Source organism: Alligator mississippiensis, chromosome 11 (assembly GCF_030867095.1).
Source record: "Alligator mississippiensis isolate rAllMis1 chromosome 11, rAllMis1, whole genome shotgun sequence".
Lineage (NCBI taxonomy): Eukaryota > Metazoa > Chordata > Crocodylia > Alligatoridae > Alligator > Alligator mississippiensis.
The window spans coordinates 33,896,708-33,910,469 of NC_081834.1; the positions used below are offsets into that span (position 1 = coordinate 33,896,708).

The 13,762-nt window shown below is 47.1% G+C and overlaps 1 protein-coding gene across 5 annotated transcripts in view; it reads left to right on the forward strand.

Moving 5' to 3' along the window:
• The first annotated feature begins 2,047 nt into the window (after positions 1 to 2,047).
• ICE2 (interactor of little elongation complex ELL subunit 2) overlaps positions 2,048 to 13,762 on the forward strand; it is a 56,374-nt gene continuing 44,659 nt past the window's right edge. For 3 of the 5 annotated variants that reach the window (XR_009455623.1, XM_059714791.1, XM_019477741.2), the window contains exons 1-4: positions 2,048 to 2,122; positions 5,406 to 5,510; positions 10,729 to 11,029; positions 12,992 to 13,111. Coding sequence is in view for 4 of the 5 variants with exons in the window: in XM_059714791.1 (XP_059570774.1) it covers positions 2,094 to 2,122; positions 5,406 to 5,510; positions 10,729 to 11,029; positions 12,992 to 13,111 (555 nt within the window). In the remaining variant the exon portion in view is untranslated. Of the gene's footprint in view, positions 2,123 to 2,180; positions 4,106 to 5,405; positions 5,511 to 10,728; positions 11,030 to 12,991; positions 13,112 to 13,762 lie in introns of those variants that run through there. The other 2 variants (XM_006259378.4, XM_006259379.4) reach the window with 2 other exon arrangements.

The following is a 13,762-nucleotide window of genomic DNA, read 5'->3' on the forward strand; positions in this document are numbered from 1 at the left end:
GAAGTGCTACCCCTAACCCCTGCCACCAGATATCCTTCCCCTTGCACTCAAAAGTACTCCTTTTGCCATCTTGGAACCAGAAAAAAAACATATTATACTCAAAGACAAACATCTACTATAACATATATTAATTTTATTTGAAAAAATATTTTGTCCTGATTTGTGTGCATTTGCATAGATGTAGTAGCATAATAACTAAAAAACAAAGTCTTACTCTTGTATATCGTGTGGTGAGGGTGTGTGTGGGGGGTATGGTTAGCGGGGTGGAGGGGTGTGTATGGTTGTGTGGGGGGGTACTGAGGTGGTTTGGGTGTGTGCATAAGAGGTATAAGGTATGTTGGCAGTGTGGGTGTGTGTATATGTGAGAGGGTTGTTGGGGTGTGTGTAGGGTGAGGGAGGGTGGGGGCTATGGGGATCCCCCTCACATATTCCCCTAATGGCACACAGCCCCTGCTGTCTGCAGCAGCAGCAAGCAGCATGCCCTCGGGTGCTCTGGCCCACGTAGGCATGGCTCCAGCCAGGTCCAGGAGCTGCATGTGGCAGCAAGGAGCAGGGCCAGGCCATTGGCTCTGTCCCATGGGGATTCTCCCCAGTGATGCGTGAGTCCTGAGAGCTGTACATGAGCCTTGCGTTAAAGAGGTGGGCTGGCCTGGCTTCGCTCTATGCTGCCATGTGCAGCATGCAAGGGCCACTCGCATGATTGGGGGCAGCAAGGCAGGCCTTACGAGGGGAGGCTACAGGACCTGAAGCTGTTCAGCCTCCACAAGAGGAGGCTGAGAGTGGATCTGGTGGCCATCTATAAACTGGCCAAGGGGGACCAGCAGGCAATGGGAGAGTTCCTGTTCCCCCGAGCACCACTGGGAGTAACAAGGAACAACAGCCATAAGTTGACGGAGAGTAGATTCAGGCTAGATATCAGGAAGCACTACTTCACAGTCAGGGCGGCTGGGACCTGGAAGCAACTTCCAAGGAAGTGGTGCTCGCCCCTACCTTGGGGGTCTTCAAAAGGAGGCTAGATAATCACCTAGCCGGGGTCATTTGACCCCAGCACTCTTTCCTGCCCATGGCAGGGGTTGGACCTGATGATCTGCTTAGGTCCCTTCCGACCCTACCTACTATGAAACTAGTATCAGGGACACAAGGAGCCGCTGGAGCCCAGGGAAGCTGGGCGAGTCCCCCTGCCCTGCCGCTGCAACAGTGGCACCAGCAATCCTGCCCAGAAACTGTGCCCTGCCAAGGCCCTCCCGTGCAGGGCAGTGGAGGCGATGCAGGTGGGCTGGGCCAGGTACGAGTGGTGGGCGCCCCGCCAGCGGGACGGCTCTTTCCCATGCTTCTGGGCTCAACTAGTGCCCCTCCTCCTCTTTCCTCACGCGTCAGGTGTTTTTTCGGCTTTGCTCAGAGGCGCTGGGTGTTGGCTGCAGCCAGGGCCACCGGCCGCTGCAGGTCTGCAGACTAGGGGGTCCGTGAAAGATGACTACGATCTGACAAAAGTATATGAATGCCCACACTGTAAAGTCAAAGGGGCCTGCACCTCCGTTAAACAAATGCTTAGGTGTCTGCAAATGAAAAAAAAAGTTTAGGATTGTATGGGATGGGTCACGTAGTGCAGGGGTGGGGCCAGGCCTCCGGTGCGGTGCGGTGCGGTGGGGTGCGGTGGGGGGACCCCTCACAGCCCTGCCCCTCTCGGTTCTCTATGCGAAGAGCAGCAGCAGTTAAACTGGGCTGCAGCCGCCTCATCCCACTACTCGCTTTCAGAGCGACACAGGCTGGGCAAGGCCTTACACCGCCCATTTTTCAAAGCACGCAGCCTTTCCCCGACAACGGACTAGCGCGGAGGGTGCCGGAGCCGGCCGGCCGCCCAACCGCTTGAAGAGCCCGCCGCCAACTAGGGCTGCGAGAGGCACAACTTCCCTGCCCCACCTCCTGCCCTCTCTAAAGATGGCAACCGGAACAACTTCAGGCGCGACCCCATCGCCAACTCCGGTTGGCTGCGTCTGCCACGTGATACAGGCAGGCCGCGCGTTCCTTTGCGCTGATTGGGCAGCGTCACGAGAGAAGGCGGGGCGGGCCGGCACACTGCGGGAGTGGCCAAGATGGCAACCAACGGGCAGCTGCTCACCTGGTGAGTACGACTGCCCGCTTCCTGCAGGCGGGGGCCTTCCCCCGGCCTGGCCCGGCCCGGCCCGGCCCGGCCCGGCCCGGCCCGGCCCGCGGCGGGGGCTTCCCTCAGGGCCGGGCCGCCTGCTTCCGTCTCCGCTGCCGCCGCCTTTCAAACTCCGCGCCGTCGGGGGGGACGGGCTCGCACCCGCGCCCTCGACTCCGGGCCCCCTCGGCAAACCGAGACCTCCTCGTGCGTTGTGCTCGAGTGCGGACTCTGCGCGGTTTTCGTGTCGCAAAGAATTGGGCCCGGAGCAAGGCAGGACAGGATGCCTTTAGCCCCGTGCGTTTGAAATCTGCCAGCCCCCTCACGCACCTGACAGCGCAAAGGTGGCGTGGGACCCGGGGCACCCTTGAAAGGGTCCCAAGGCACCTCTGGGGGCCACTGCATCCTGGGCGAGGATCGCTGATGTAGGCGCTTCTTGTCGGCTCGGATCCAGCATAGTCCTGTGCTTACCTGGCAAGGGAAACGCCATGACTGCAGAGGCGGTCTTCCTAGTCGCACCAGGGAGGACCACTCTCCTGGCACAGGGATAGTGCCTGTCGGGGTCATGTAAAGCGAACCGGTCTCAGCTTTAAGCCCACTTCATGGAAACGGGAGACTTCTCCCTGGCTTGCCCCCAGGGCCTTACAGCTGAGGGCAAGTAAAACTCTGGGGCATCCAGCCCCCCGGGCTTGAGCCTGCAAGTAGGATGCCCACCAAAGGTTTCAGAAACATCTGAAGCCCCAGATGGGGGTGAAGGATGTTTGCCGGTCGTATGGCCACTTGCAGTGCTGGGCTGACTCACGGATTTGGAATTTGTTTGGCTTGGAATACAGAAAATTTAATTAAAAAAATCACTAATGTAGGCAGAGGCTGAGGGCTGCGGGTGGTACAGGTCTGACGCAGGGCTAACTGCAGTAAACGGTTGGCATTGAATAAATTGGACCAATGTATTGTGCCTGGAAAAAAAAACCCATCCAGCTGAGAACAGCAGAAGCACTGGATGGACGGATTGGAGGCACCTTCTGACTTAAATTCATTCCTTGTTTCCTGCTGCTCTCTGGCGCTAATCCCTTCTACACCATTTAAGGGACTTTTATTCAGGATAAACCTAGAGCTCTTCATGAAGACTCTTTGCAGCAACCTGCTGTATGAAACCTGACCCCTGCTTAACCGCACAGGAATCTTGTGCAGTTTAAGTAAAAAAGTAAAGATTATATCTGAAACAGTGTTGGAAACTTGGCGTAAATAGTTTACAGTTCTTGTGTTTTGTTGATATTTTCTGTGGATGTTTCAACCACACTGATTTTAACTAAGACTTGGGGGTTTTTCAGAAGCTGTGGTATTCCTTGAGAAGGATCTTGGTATCCTGGCTGTTAATTACATTCTTCCTCTCCACATTCTCTTGTAGTTTTCAATTGGATGCAAACTGGTATCCAATTGAAAACTACAAGAGAATGTGGGGAGAATCTGTAGGAAGGGATCTGTATCCTAACAGATCAGGATACTTGTCTAATCTGTTAACTAGTGCCTTGTTAAATCACTGCCTTGTGTCACCTTTATTGCTATTGCTATATCATTGTCATATAATATTGTTCATCCATTAATGTTTTTAAGCATCCATTTTCATTGAGAATGTGCCTTCCCCTTACAGTGCTAGTTTTCACACACATCCTGTTGGACTAACAGGCAGAGGAACACCAGCTGAAGCTGTCAATGCTGGTATGGGCATAGAAGGCTGAAGATGAAGTGCTCATCTTCCCCTTTCATTGAATATCCCTAGCATCAGGAAAAGAAGATTTTACCTTTGTTTCTGATCTTATTGTTCCCTCAATGTCCAAGGAGGAGCTGAAAAGAAAACTAAAAATCATGTAACAGTTACTTTGCTGATGTTTCTGTTGTCTTGCTGGTGAAGACTTTTTTTTTTTTCCCTGGCTGAAGATAGCTGTGACATCCTTCCGCAAGGTAGGAAAGGCACAGAGAGATAAGGAGCAAAAATTAAGAAAAGCCTTGATGGTTTTTTATGGGTATAGCAAATTTAGAAATTATTTTGGTCCTTCACTTTTTGAGGCAGATGCAAAGGAGACATAGATAGCATTTTGTTCAGCAGTATCATACCATGCATCTCTATTGACTTTCCTTCCTTTTGGACGGCAAAGCTTTGCTTTAGAGAGCTGTAATGCAAAATTAAAAAAAAAAAATCAAAATGTAAAATCATTTCAAAACAAAACTCATGCCATTGCATTTTGAAAAGTAAAACAAGGGATGTTTTGATATTTTCAGAACTATTTTTTTTTTTTTCATCCAGATCAAAACTCTGGCAATTTGGACCTGAATTCATTTTGATTTCAGTTAGGGGTGAACTGATAAAGATTTTTTTTGACCAATACTGATGGCCAATTATTAACCAGCCTTATCAGCTGATACTGATCCGATAGCCGATACGCAGCCCAGCAGCTTGGGGTCTGCGCCAGCCTCTTCCTGGCAGGGGGCCTGGGCTGCAGCTGTGGGCGGGGATGGGGCAGGTGTTGGCTGCAGTGCTGGGAGGGGTGGCTATGGTTGGGCTACAGCCACCCAAAAATTCCCTGTAGCCCCCACCTCAGCGCTACTGCCTGCCCTGCCCCGGCCACCTTAAGCGCAACCCTGGCTCAACTGCCCCGCCAGGAAGAGGCTGATGCAGGCCCTGAGCCCACAGTGGGCAGCCTGCCCTCGTCCCATGCACAGACCCTGGGGGCACATGTCCCCCATGCAGTGGCAGGAGCAGCCCCCCCAACAAGCCACCCATGGCTCCATCCTGCACCCTGCTCCACCCTGGCTGGGCAACACTTGCCCTAGCCCCACTTCCTCCCTCACCGTAGAGGCCTTGATCTCCCTCCCTCCCTCCCTCCCCCCCCCCCCCCCCGACCTACTGGCTGGATACTGGTCTACATGCTGCCCACCTGCACTCCTGGCCATGTGTGTGCTGCAGCTCTTCACGTGCAGCTGGCATTTATTGGTGTAATTATCAGCTGCACCAGCCAAAAAAAGCCGATTGTCGATAATGTCAATTTTCCTTTATCCGTGTCAACACTTTATCTGTGCTGATCCAATATGGACCAGTATATCAGTGCACTTCTGATGTCAATGGTTCTTCATGTTTTGATGGAAAATGGTTTCATCAGAGTTTCTGTGACAAAGTCCAGACCTGATTCCCTGCTAAATGTAAACGCTGTCTTTTGCATTATGTTGTGTTTTGGAAATATGTATTGTTGCTTTTTTTTAACAGGGATATTCCACCAAAAAATGGCAGCGAAGTATTTTTCTCACGGGACATTTATGAAAAATATTCATTGGCTCCAACCCTCTCTGAACTATGGATGTTGTCAAACAGGTAGTCTCTCAGTTGCTGTACATATTCTTTGTATTTCCTGTTTTTGTCCCTTCAAAACATGCTCTCTTCTATTGTTTACCTTTAAGGGGAAAAAGAAGAACTAATTTGTTTTCTGACCTGTAAAGAATGTTAATAGCTCATTGGTAATAGCTGTGATTTTTTTTTTTTTTTTTTTTTTTCCCCTTGTCTCTTCTATGAGATTTCAAAAAGCTGTAGACTTTCATTCTTGGTCCTGGAAGAATGATCTGAATCTTTGTTAGTTTTTTATCTTTGCTATTAATTATTAGTAAACTATTTTTAGTGGGGAATCCCAAAGAACGCATGGTTTGTGGCCATGTACTAGATTTCCTCTTCTCCGCGCCCCCCCCCCCTTTTTTTTTTTGTTGAGGAAGACTGGTAATGCCATCTGATTTAGAATCCCATTTCTTCATGACTTTGAGACGGTGTGATTGTCGTTTGTCAAATGACAACCATGATGTGGTTGTCGTTTGCAGAGATTAAAGTTGGTATGGGTTTTACCAAGGTGGGCTACTTGCAGATGTGGAAATCCCCCCCCCTCCCCCCCATGGCATTTTATTTCAAACTGGGCATGATCCTGTGCTAAGCCCAACACATGCCCAGAAGAGGCATTGCATTAGTTGGACCTTGCTTGCCCAATATCTGTATAGATTAGGACCTTTAGTGGGGCTTTTTGGGCTTTCTTATCTAATAGCTGATTCAGCTATTGGATAAAAGCAGCAAAAAGCCCCAGTGAAGTGCCCTGTTTATACAGAAGCTGCAGAGCCAGGTCGAACTAAAGTGCTGCTGCTTCCAGTAACACGGTCTGTTTGTTTTTTTTTCATGTCTGTCAGCAGCCATAGTGACTGCCATGTAGAACAGGAAAGTAAATGAACTATGTATAGCGGAAGAATGGGGAGTGGGATGCCACAGAAAGCAGTGATAATATTGGTACATCTGGTGTTAATTCCATGATTTATCTCTTGCTGTTTTTAAAGAATGGGATTATTATCAGCATGGCTGACTGGTTAGCCAGGTTTTTTACCCAAGCAATTACATTAGGTCTCTGTTTATATTTCTTTTAAACTCAGGAACTGAATTTAATCACCAGGGATCTGGGTTTTCTGTTTCCCACAGAAAAATGGGAAAAAACACAGATTTTACCTTTTAATAGAGAAATAAGCGGAATTTTCATTTTAACAGAGATACCCGCGGATTATCCACTTTTGCAAAGAACTCTCTGCAGGTGGAGGGACTTGGAGAGGGGGAAGGGGTGGGGCCAGAGACTCTCTCAGCCAGGGCTTGGCTCAGGCTTGCTTTCTTTCCCGGAGCCTTTGAGGTAAGTGGAGCTTGCTGGGGGCCTCCTCTGATTGGGGTAGGAGGGGTGCTGAGGGGCTACGGGTTGTGGATTGAGGGCACCAACAGGGCTGGGGAGGGGGTGTGTGGGTCAGGTGCGGGTGACTGCCAGGGTTGTGAGGGGAGGGCCCCTTCCCTCCCCCGTTCACCCACAACAGACTTACCAGCTGGACACCACTCTCCACGCCGCAGGGCTACATATTGGAATCATAGATTCATAGACGCTAGGGTCAGAAGGGACCTCAACAGATAATCAAGTCCAACCCCCTGCCCTGGGCAGGAAGGAGTGCTGGGGTCAGAGGACCCCAGCTAGATGCCTATCCAGCCTTCTCTTAAATACCCGCAAGGTAAGGGAGAGCACCACCTCCCTTGGAAGCCCATTCCACATTTTGGCCACCCTTACCATGAAGAAGTTTTCCCTGATATCTAGTCTAAATCCTTTTTCTGTTAGTTTGTGACCATTGTTCCTTGTTTTACCCCAGGAGGCACCCTGATGAACAGAGCATCTCTGATCCCTTGCTGCGCCTGCTAATGAATTTGTAGGTGGGCACAAGATCACCTCTCAGCCTTCTCTGGCTGAGGCTTAAGAGATTCAGGTCTCTCAGTGTCTCCTCATAGGGCTTGGCCTACAAACCCTTAACCATACAAGTGGCCCTCCTCTGGACCCTCTCGAGGTTATCCACATCCTTCTTAAAGTACGGCGCCCAAAATGGATGCAGTACTCCAACTGTGGTCTGACCAATGCCGCATAGAGGCAAAGTATCACCTCCTTGGTTCTATTAGTCATGCACCTGCTGATGCATGATAAAGTGTGGTTAGCTTTGCTGATGATTTTATCACACTGACAGCTTCCATTCATCTTGGAGTCCACTATGACTCCAAGATCTCTTTCCACTTCTGTGCTGCTGAAAGGGTCACTTCCTAGCCAGGAATTACTGGATATTTTTATGCCCTAGGTACAGCACACTGCATTTGTCCCTGTTGAGCTGCATCCTGTTGTGTACTGCCCACTTTTCCAACCTGTCCAGGTGTGCCTGCAGTTGTTCTCTACCCTCCAGTGTGTTCACTTCACCCCACAATTTAGTATCATCTGCAAACTTGGACAGAGTACACTTCACACCCACATCCAAGTCACTGATGAAGACATTGAAGAGTACAGGTCCAAGGACCAAGTCTTGCAGGACCCCACTGACCACATCCTTTCAGGTCAATACCAACCCATCTACTACAACTCTCTGGGTGTGACCCCCACAAGCCAATTTTCCATTCACCAGACCGTGTAAACATCTAAGTCACCGCCTCTTAATTTATTTATGAGAATGGGATGAGATACTGTATTGAAGGCCTTCCCAAAAATCCAAGTAAATGACATCCACCTCTACTCATGCATCTAAGCATTTTGTGACCTGGTCGTAAAAAGAAACCAGATTAGTCAGGCATGATCTACCTGCTACAAATCCATGCTGATTGCCCTGCTGCATTATTTTTCCGGCTACAATCCGGTGGATTCGTACAATCCGGTGGATTCCTACAAATATGATCCTTAATAATTTTTTATTATCAGATCGGTCTTGGCCGATGTGGCTTGTTAAATATCGGCACAAAAAATCTCAATCGGTGCACCCCTAGAGGCACATAGTCTCATGTCATTGGGCCGGGCAGGCTCCTGCTTGCCTCCATGTGCTGCTTCCCTCTGAAGTGCTGGAAGCCCCTCGTGGAGGCATGGCACCTGCCTGGCCTGATGACGCGCAGCTCCTGGTCCATGCACCATTGGGCTGGCTGGCTCTGTGCCTGCACATGGAGCTACCAGCACCCCAGCAGGAAGCCACCCATGGAGGCACAAAACCCACCAGGCTTAATGGTGTGTGGCTCCTGCCTGCAGTGCCACAATCAGCATGTGTTGGCATGGATCCAGCCTGGTCTGGTGTGAAGGCACATGCCAGCGGGACGGACTGACTCCGTGCCAGCAAGTACTGGCCCTGGGATTCAACCAGAAGCATATGCCACTGGGGGCTCTGCCTGCTGCGGCCATGAGAGTCCTGAGGGTGGGGGGCAGAGCACCTGAAATCCCTCACCTACCCACAAACTCCCCCCACATACACCCTCTGACAGTATTATTTTACAGCGAAGATAATTAGCTTACCGTGCCATAATGCTGGCATACATGTAGGCAGTGACACTTTACTGAGTTAATTGATCAATTCTTCAATAAAGCACATAATGTAGATGTACTCAATGACTCTTGCCTTCACCTGTCGTCAGAGAAATGGAGTAGCCATCAAACTTCACCTTTGTTGGAACAGCATTTTGAGGAAATGCCCAGAGCTTAGACTATGGGCAGCCAGCCAACTATTTACACCACTGTTCATGAAGCTGTCCGTAAGGCTCTGTTGTGTGTGATCTTAGTTGCAGATGTTAAAGCTTAGCCATAGTTAGAAGAAACAGATTAAAACTTAGCGAGAGAGAAAGCAGCAGCATCTAGGAGCACAACTTTTAAGGATGCTCTAAAAATGTGTTCATTGCTATACAGCGGCTCCTGATAATATTTGCTAAGGTAAGTATTCCTTTCCCATGGAAGCTGTAGCTGATGTGATGGTGGGTTGCTGATAAAATGAGGTGGGAAAATTTAAACTGTCAGCTCAAATAAAGTATAATGCTGTAAATATGGATAGAAAGGTGCTGTCGGATTATTTTGGTTTGCACCCTGATGAAGATTTTGACAGCACTGCACACTGAAATGATCTTGATGTGCTGCCATTTCATTCTGTGCTGAATGTAGCCAATTTAAGCTGCTAGAATTTCTTGACATTCTTACATTGGCATATCTGAGTCAGCATCTTGTCGCTGCTGCAGCTTAATTAAATTTGCCAGTTTGTGCCACCAGGATGGACATATTCTCATATTCAGAGAGACAGCTGTGAAGTATTATTAAGAACTGTGGACGTGATACTGTTAGGTTTGAATAGCTCTTGAGAGGTCTTCTAGTGCTGAAATCAAATCTCTAAAATATGTTTTTCCAAGATCAGCAGTTAATGTTCATTTTGTTAACCTAAAATACGCTCGCTTTTAAGCAATAGTTATTGTAAATACATAAGGGCTAAATAAGCCTTTGTATTCTGAAGTTGTTTTAAGAATCAATATTATTATATGCCTACCTTAACTGTTGCTAGGACCATTTTCACCCCTCATACCCAGCCCACATTGGCTTGCTTTCACAACTGATTCTAGCATTTTTTAGTACTAAAAATGAAGTATGTTTCATTCTTGGGAAGAATTTTCTGTTAAATTTTGACTCTCACATTTGTTGAAGTGGAGTAATTGTAATTTTCCCACCGCAAAATAAATTAAGCCTTAATAATTGAACAGTATTTTTAACTGGCATAAATTTTGCTTCCAAGAGTAAATGAGACCTAGTTGATTACAGATTGTTGACACACAGTGTAATATGCCTAAACAGTAGAGAACAGACGAAGAAATGCTGAAATTGAATGATCTCCTGTTCATAATGAAGATATATCCAGAGCCAAAGGCCTTGTATTTTATAATTGGTTCTCTCACCTAAATATTCAGTATGGCAAGCTAGTATATATATTCATTTGTAGAAAAGTGGCCGTGAATAACTTGTTAAAGTCTGTAGCAAAGCCACCATTGATACTAAGATTTCACCTGCTTAAATAAACCCCCAGAATTATAAAATGTAGATCATGAGTAGATGCTGAAATAACATGATGGCTCTTTTAATTATAATGCATTTTACCTGATGATTAAAAAACCTAAGATATTCTGATTGACAGCCTCAATTTTCATAAGTACCTATCTTTATGTGAAAAGTGCAGATTATTTAATTTATTACTTTTTTTTCCAGACATACAGAAAAAAATGTAGACCTATCACCAGACCATGAAGAAGACAAGCAAACGTGTAACACACAGACTGAAGACGACAAGGAAATGCGTAACACACAGGCTGCAGTTCCAGCAGAGGTGGAAATCAAACCCACACCTAATGACACTCTTTTTCCAGAACCTAGAATTCCATATCCTTATGTCTCTTGTCTAACTGAAGATGAGCAGAAAATATATTTATATCTGCTGACTAAATATGCGAGAAAACCTGCTTCCCACCAAGTTAATGCTGCAAATCAAAGAGAATATCTACAGTATTTGGTAAGTGTCCAGTTTGTGTTTTCTCCTTTTTTTCTTCCTTTCTTTCTTTTTTTCTGCAAACATTCAAGAAAAATTTGCTAGTTTTGTTTTGAAATAAAAATATTAATATCATAATTAGTATTAAGTACTTAGGTCTTTCCCACATTTCCCCTCCCCAACAATGGAAATGTGAGAATTTTTATTTATTTATTTATGTTAAGAAAAGCAAAAGGAAAACCTAGCCTTGTTTTACTCAAACTGTTTTTGGGGAAAGTTTTTAATTCCATTTTACTAAAAAGATTGCCAGATATAATGGCAGCTGTCTTAATAGGCCATCTGCTCTCTTCTTTATATGTCTGCTGTTAGATGGCAGAAGTAGGAAAGATAACATCAGTACATTAACCATAAATAAAATGGGTGGTGCATACATAGATGTGGTATTTCATAATGTCTTAGCCAAATCTATTAACATGTTGGCAGATGGATATTTCTTGAAATGTTGCTTATACCTTGGGCAGTATTCCATAACATGAGCGTTAGAGGTGCACCGATGCCTTGGTCCGATATTGGATCGGCACTAATGTAAAGAAAATTGATTGTATTGGAAATCAGCCTGATGTGGCCAATAATTTGGCCAAGCCGCAGCGCAGCACATAGGTGGCGAGGAGCACAGCTCGTCAGGTTGGAGAGCTGCATGCAGCTGGTAAGTCTGTTGTGGTATAAGGGGCGTGGCAGGACAGATCAAAGCCCCCTGTGGTGAGGGAGGGATTGGGGCAGGTGCTGCCCAGCCAGGGCGGGAGGGGGTGCAGCACTAAGCCTTAGCTCCCCCAGGGGCGGGGGGGAGCGCAGTCATGTGCCCCAGATCTGTGCAGGCGGGGGAGGAGCTGCAGGCTGGGGCTGTGCCAGGCTCTTCCCGGTGTGTGGAGACTGCTTTTGGGGCTGCGCTCCTGGCATGTGGGGGCTGCACTTAGGGCAGGTAGCGGCAGTACTGGGTTTGGGGGCCGCTGAGGCTGCATCCCCCGCTTCCCCCCCCCACTGGCCCACCTGCGTATATTTGGACCTGGGAGTTGCAGCAGACAATAGGCTGAATATGAGCCAACAGTGTGCCCTTGTTGCAAAGAAGGCCAATGGTATACTGCACTGCATTAGTAGGAGCAATGCTAGCAGATCAAGGGAAGTGATTCTTCCCTTTTATTCGGTGCTGGTGAGGCCACATCTGGAGTACTGTGTCCAGTTTTGGGCATCCCACTACAGAAAGGATGTGGACAGAATGGAGAGAGTACAGCAGAAGGTAGTGAGAATGGTTAGGAGCCTGGGGCACATGATTTCTGAGGAGAGGCTGAGGGAACTGGGCTTATTTCATCTGAAGAAGAGAAGACTGAGCAAGTATTTAATAGCAGCCATCAACTACCTGAAGGATGGTTCCAAAGAGGATGGAGCTGGACTGTTCTCAGTGGTGGTGGATGACAGAACAAGGAGCTATCGTCTCAAGTTGAAGCACGTTTAGGTTAGATGTTCAGAAAAACTCTCTCATGAGGAGGGTAGTAAAGCACTAGAACAGGCTACCCAAATAAGGCTTCTCCATCCTTAGAGATTTTTAAGATGCAGCTAGACAAAGCCTTGGCTGGGATGATCTGGTTGGGGATGGTCTTCTTTTGAGCAGGGGGTTGAACTAGATGACCTCCTTGAAGTCCCTTCCCACCCTAATTATCTATGATTATGAAAGCCACCTGTGGTGTGTCATTCCCCTTAAGTAAACTGCAGGTATTTGTTGCACAGCAGGAACTCCATCCTGCATCAGGACTAGAAATTATTCCATTCCTTATCTGAACTTTTGCACTTTCTATCTACAGTGTATAGTTCAAATAACTGAGATACGTAAATCAGTCCGTTGCAGGACTGACATACATTTACAATCATGGTTAACAGCAAAAAAGAACACCTGTGTCTTAAGTTTAGGGATCTTTTTTTCTCTCGTTTCAGGAAATGAAAGAATTGGTCAGCAGCGAAGTTGCAGAATTTCTGAAGTTTGCACAGAATGCTGCAAAGAGTTGTGCTCAGGATTATGACACCCTCTCTGAGGATGCAATGCTTTATGTTGAGGTAACAGTCAGAAAGGATGCAATTCATTGCTTTTCTTGAACATCTTGTTATTGGAAAAAAACATAATATACCAATTGGAGTAGACATTGCTCAGTATCAATGCAGTATAGCTGAGTCATTGAATATAAAGATGAAATTAATTAGTTATCAAAGCAAGTGGCAAAGTGTTTTATTTTTTGGCAAGCTAGGAATTACTCTTGAACTCCACTTAAGTTAACAGGCTTTAAAAAAATAGGTATGCTACTGAGTCAGTGGCAAAAGTGGGTAATGCAGTGAGCTGCCATCTGTAGTTACTTTAATGGAGTGGAGTAAGTTTTGAATTAAGTATTTTATCGAGTAACTCCAGGGTGATTAGAGACTAAGAGTATGATGTGTTGATGTGTCAAGTATCAATTTCATTGTTTTATTGTATTCTCAAACAAAAGAGGAATGTTGTTTCATATAGTTTTCGTAGACATTAGGGCTAGAAGGGACCTTGGAAGATAATCGAGTCCAACCCCCTGCCCAAGGGGCAGGAAGTCAGCTGGGGTCATAGGATCCCAGCAAGATAAGCATCCAAATTTCTCTTGAAGGCGTTCAACGTGGGTGCTTGAACCACCTCTGATGGCAGGCTATTTCAGACCTTGGGGGCTCGGACAGTAAAGAAATTCT